Source organism: Pundamilia nyererei, unplaced genomic scaffold (genome assembly GCF_000239375.1).
Source record: "Pundamilia nyererei isolate P.nyererei 1_Seehausen unplaced genomic scaffold, PunNye1.0 scaffold00235, whole genome shotgun sequence".
NCBI classification, from domain to species: domain Eukaryota; kingdom Metazoa; phylum Chordata; class Actinopteri; order Cichliformes; family Cichlidae; genus Pundamilia; species Pundamilia nyererei.
The window spans coordinates 763,548-769,232 of NW_005187636.1; the positions used below are offsets into that span (position 1 = coordinate 763,548).

The 5,685-nt window shown below is 36.9% G+C and overlaps 1 protein-coding gene across 4 annotated transcripts in view; it reads right to left on the minus strand.

Moving 5' to 3' along the window:
* Nucleotides 1-5,504, minus strand: part of LOC102195926 (membrane cofactor protein-like) — an 11,479-nt gene extending 5,975 nt beyond the window's left edge. For 3 of the 4 annotated variants that reach the window (XM_005749027.2, XM_013914890.1, XM_013914889.1), the window contains exons 1-8: nucleotides 5,393-5,504; nucleotides 4,578-4,679; nucleotides 4,252-4,437; nucleotides 3,877-3,976; nucleotides 3,589-3,662; nucleotides 3,318-3,497; nucleotides 3,006-3,185; nucleotides 301-378 (exon numbers count right to left, since the gene is read on the minus strand). In XM_005749027.2, the coding sequence (XP_005749084.2) occupies nucleotides 301-378; nucleotides 3,006-3,185; nucleotides 3,318-3,497; nucleotides 3,589-3,662; nucleotides 3,877-3,976; nucleotides 4,252-4,437; nucleotides 4,578-4,653 (874 nt within the window). In that variant the 5' untranslated portion in view covers nucleotides 4,654-4,679; nucleotides 5,393-5,504. The remainder of the gene's footprint in view (nucleotides 1-300; nucleotides 379-3,005; nucleotides 3,186-3,317; nucleotides 3,498-3,588; nucleotides 3,663-3,876; nucleotides 3,977-4,251; nucleotides 4,438-4,577; nucleotides 4,680-5,392) is intronic. The other variant, XM_013914891.1, reaches the window with a different exon arrangement.
* Between the last annotated feature and the right edge of the window lie 181 nt (nucleotides 5,505-5,685).

The following is a 5,685-nucleotide window of genomic DNA, read 5'->3' on the forward strand; positions in this document are numbered from 1 at the left end:
TTTTCGTTCCACTTCTCACGTGTACACCACTTTGTATTGGTCTTTCACGTGGAATTCCAATAAAATAGATTCATGTTTGTGGCTGTAATGTGACAAAATGTGGAAAAGTTCAAGGGGGCTGAATACTTTTGCAAGCCACTGTAGAGGATTATGATCTGCTGTGGCAACATATAAAGCAGGGATGGGCAATAGTAGTCCCAGAACTTCATGTGCTCTTTGGGAAAAATCAAATGCACAACCTTGCTAAAAGGGAGGAAAACTGGATATTGAGATCTTTATGAGCTTTAAAATGAACTGTACCTGCTGGTTTCTTTGGGGTAGAAGGGTTAGTAGTGGTTATGGTCGTAGTGGTTGTAGTGGTAGTTGTTGCGGGTTTTGCTGCAGGAACAAAAAGTAAGTCAGCAGGGATGTGTAAAATCCCAACTAGAGATGCAACTATTTGATTGGAAAGGATGGGACATTGGTCTGATCCTCACTCAAAAGCCTGGAATAAATTTTGATTGCATATCTGCGACAACAAGCCGATCTATAGCCAAACTACAGTTTTCTCAAACTACAGTTTAGCAATAGCCTAACAGTTGACAAAGATCACTCAGTTTAAGTCTGGGTTGTTTACAACAGCAGCAGTGTGCTGATGTTCTAGGAGGACAGCTAGGTAGCTAAAACAACACAATGGAAACATGCAAGCAACCGCAGCTTTATAGATATTTCAAACTTGACATGACAAGACCTTTTGTTTGTAGGTTAGGAATAGTTTTGCTTCCAAGTGAGTTAAAAGTTCCAATGAAATCAATGCTTTCCCTGTTTGGCCTCTCAAACACATCAGATAAACTGATATGCCATTTATTATAATTACAGCCATAAATGTAAAAAGAATATGGATTAAGAATCATATATCAATAATATTTATTGGGCAGATTTTATTTCACAAAATTACGAACCGGATGTTCCCTTATAGATAATGGTTCCTGGTGTTGTCCCCAAAGTGACAAATACAGCTTTTTAAATAGGGTTGGGTATCGATTTCAATTTATTATAACTGCTTTGATTCTGATTCAATTTGATTCGATTCAATTTTGACTCAGTAACAAATATATTATAATTCTGATCATTTATCATTACATATCCATATTTTTATATCTCTGTATAAAAACAAAGCTGACACTTGTGAGATTTCATCAGAGGTGTAAGCATCACAGCAGATGCCTTGGTGTTAAAGTAACCGAGGATAAAACAAAAATATGAAGGAGATTTTCCTGGCCTGGCGTTTCATAGCAGATAACCTCCTTAAAAATATTCTGCAGTAGATCAAAAACAGAAGGAAACCATAAATCAGCAGATTAACATTACCCGATGCTGCTGAATTGAAGAAGAGCAAAGTTACAGAGGTTTTATTAGAAATACAGCTAAGTGTTTTACGATTTGGCATCATTTGTAAGTTTACATTTCGTCAGTATTGGAAAAAAACAAACAAACCTGCGGCCGGCACACTGTACACAACAGTAGACAAGTGTGTAATAAGCCAGCGAATAATGGAGAAAACTGATTTTTGATGGGAAATTGGTCTTAAAGTACACAAGGAGAGAGAGCTGTGCAGTAAGTGTGATTTTATCATGGTGGAAGCAAAACAGCAAAAGTAAGAGAGAATTCATGATGATGTCTTTCAAACGTGAAACAGTTTGGATCTTCTTCTGCTGCTGGTTGAGTTAAGTTTTACCTGCTCTCATTTGTTGTTTTAACTGAAATAGTTTTGTGAGCTTTAACCTGAGATTCTGGCATTTCTGACAAAATACATTTATATTTAAAAATCGATTCAGGATTTAATGAATAGATATCACATTATTCAAACTAAAATTGGTTTGAAAAGGGAAAATCTTTTTTTTTTTTTTTTTTTTTTAAACCCACCCCTAGTATTGGACACACACTCAATAGAGGGAACACTTATCACGCTCTTACCAGTTGAGATCTGATACAGACAGAGTAACTCTAGGTATTTTGTGATATTGGTTTTAAATCAATATTTTGTAATCCTTCTGTAAAGAAAAGACTGGGAATCATTCTTTTATATCCAATACAGTGATATACTTAGCTTTCCTAACTATATATATATTTTTTTTTAAGTTTCCTGTGCAAACCAAACCAATGTCCCTCTGACTCTTAATTCATATAATACCAAACAGAGCGTAAAAACAATTGAGCAAAAGAGTCTGATCTTCTCAGTTATCTCAGTTCACTTTCATCAATTTTGCAGTTAAGTAATAATAACTTTAAAAGCATACAAAGAGAAGCAATTGGTGAAGCTGGCATGAAAAGCCTTTAAACTGCTGTGGCTTTGATTAGGTGATCATGCTTCATGCTATAATAGTTCTGCCATTAGATGTCAATCGAATCAATATCCACAAATCAGAGAGGTGCATCCCTGGTAAATCATGTGGTCATATACCCAGAGCCAGGGTATCAGTTACCAATTGGAACTGGAAAAATTGAATCAAATTTTCCCAACAGGAACAGTTCATGCATAATATTAGCTTTATGTATGTTACTGATTATTTATATTTAAAAATGCTGAGTAAAAATGCTGAAGAATAATCTTTTGTAAATGCTTTAATTTAATCATGTAACTGAATATTTTCTTTACATTATTGAAATATAATGATGCAAGAAATCACGAATTAGCTGCCAAGATCCATGCATTGAATGAATGAGAAAAAGAAAGAAAGCACAAGCCAGCAAGCTCCAGCTTTGAGCAGTTAGCGAAAAGCTTGAATTATAACACTTTGCAACCAACATGTTTTTCTAGCCTATGACAAGATACTGGAAGTAGACGAATCGTCCACTTCAAAAGAAACCTCGTAGTAGAGGTAAACTGCCATTAAGCATTTATAAAAAATATGCAGCAGGAGGACTTAGGCTCAGAATTGGGGGTGAGGTTGCACTTAGAGCAAAGAGATCATGATCCGATTGAACTCAGTAAATGCAAATAAATATTTTCATTTATGACTTACGTATACACCGAGGAAGTCCAGGTGACCATTGACCATTTAGCTCACACATCACAGTAGCAGATCCAATCATTGTGTATCCACCGTTACACTGTAATATGACTGTAGACGAGTATCCATATGGAGGTCGAGCACCGCTACTCAACTGTCCAAATGAAATCTCTGGATCTTCACATTCAACCTCTGCAGGGAAAGAAAGTAGACATTGGTGCAGTTGTCAAAAATGACCTTTTCCACAGTATGTATTAGCCTAATTTATACTACACAAGAAAAAGCAGAGAACAAGTTTTTGAAAAAAAAATTCAAAACACTTACTGATACATTTCGGAGGCTCAGGCTTGAATGTTCCATCATCCGAACAATGCAACTGTCTTGATCCATTACGTGTATAGCCGCTTTTACAGGTGTACTGTATAACTTCATTATATTCATAGAGATCTTTATTTGGACTGAAAGAGCCATACTCTACTTCAGGTGGTGATTCACATTTTGTCACTGGAAAATAAAAATAAAAATCTATCAGAATGAAAACAAACAGTGAGCTTTTAAGCAGGGGTGTGACTTGTATTAAGACAAGACAACCAACCTTCACATACAGGCAACCTGCCCATCCACCCTTGGCTTCCACAAGTGAGCTTTCCTACACCAACTGGCATATGACTGATTCGAGGGGAAAAGGTTGGTTTAGAAATTTTATTTCACATGACACAGAAGACGAAGTAAACCCGACGTGACACTCATTCTGATTTATTTATTTGTTTTTTAAAATAGGATAAATTGCAACATTTTAGTGATTTAATATGCTACTACTAACTTCAATCTGAAAACTAATTATCTAAACACTGTTTATTAGAGCTAACATCGTATTACTAACCCAGGGTTACAAATGACCACTGCTGTATCACCAAATTCAGTCCCAGGATGATATTCAATCTGTCCATTTTCAGCTTCCCCCACAGGGCCACAGTTGTACCCTGAAACAAGAAAAATAAGGATTAAATTGGTCCTTTAGGACTTTTGTGATAGTATGTGTAATTGTCTCACCAAATATAGTTTACTGTTTATGTAACATGTATATGTGAGTAAGACATTTTATAGAGGTAGACTTTTTTTTTTAAACACAAATTTTAAGAATGTTACCAGGATAGCGAGTAAATTCTACCTGACGCTCATTCTCATGTGCTTAAACTGGCTGTGAAATACAGCTGCTATAAGGAATTTGAATTTAAAAGCAAGTGTTAATATTCACTCTCGCATTTCATCCGCACAGGACTCCAACTTCCAGCAGTACAAGTAACACTTGGGGAACCTCCTGCAGACACATATCCAGTATTACAGGCAAATGTAACTGTGGTCCCATCTGGGAAACTAGTTAGAAGGATGCCATTGCCCTTTAAATCCATGTTTTCTCCAACAGGTCTGGAACAGCCTTGAGCTGTACATGAAAAAGAAAAAAACAAAAACAAAAAATATACAGACAAAAAAAAGAGAGAACAGAATTTTAAGAACAGGGTAACCCAGGACAAACACCATGCTGTGTTTACCATGTCTCAAGCTTATCCGCACTGCACTCACCTTGAGCATTAACTGCAAAAAAGCGAAGACTGCTCAGCAGAAGGACTGCAGTAATAGCCATGACAGGATCTGACATGTTTAACTAAAACTCAAGAGCCCTTTCTGGTACAAAACAAAGGCAAACACAATAAAGACAATCAGAGATATATTACTTGGTCATGATAGCTGGTACTAACAAAGGTATTCCATTGAATCAGGTCTGTCACTGCTAACACATTAACTAGCGGAAGGTAGCAGGTGCAAACATTCGGTCTTCGGTAAAGTTTATATATTTCCCTAAACCAAAACCTTAACAGTAACCAAGTTTAGGTTTTAAAAATGAAATATTTGAAAATACTGCCTCCCCTCTCCCTTTGTCGCGGCAGAAAACAAACCTAAAGTCTTTCCATATTATACAACTTGAAGGCCAGGATAGCTTCGGCTGGCCGATCAACATTTGTTAAACTAAATGACAGGTAGGTACGGGGAAAAAAATGGCCGTGAATTCTCGCAGGTCACGTATGCTACTCTCGGTCTTCCTGGAGCAAAAGATACAGTGAGTGGTAACACATCACATTAATAATCGCGTAATTTAGCTTACAGGGAGTTAAGAAGATGTCACTGAAAGATTAAAAAATGCTGATTCCATCTGAATGTCTGCAATTTGGTCAAAATCCATAAACTGTTAAATCGACTTCGGCTGCGTTAGCTAGCTAATTGTTAGCTAACTTAGCAGCAACGACGGATAAATACAATGATATAGCACTGTTATGGGGTCGACGCTTTGTTTTTGTTTTTTCGGTTGTTACGGACGGTTAAAACAAACGACACCATACCTTACGTCTGAACGCCAACAATGATGACCGCTAACAGTCCTGCTCTGAAAGGTTATTTCGGGTTTCTCCTTGTTTTAATGTGGGCTGCGTCTCCTTCTCGGAAGTAGGCGCGGTCAAGCAGTGACGTGCTTGTTCTTCAGAAAGTCTTAGCCTTAGATTACAGCTCGCGTACTTTATAACATAATAATGAAATAAACGAAAGAAACAAAGCTCTTAAGTTTGTGTGGATTCACATAAAACGAGTGTAGTACTTGTAGTGCTACCAATAAGCCAAATGAGGGTTGTTGTACTTC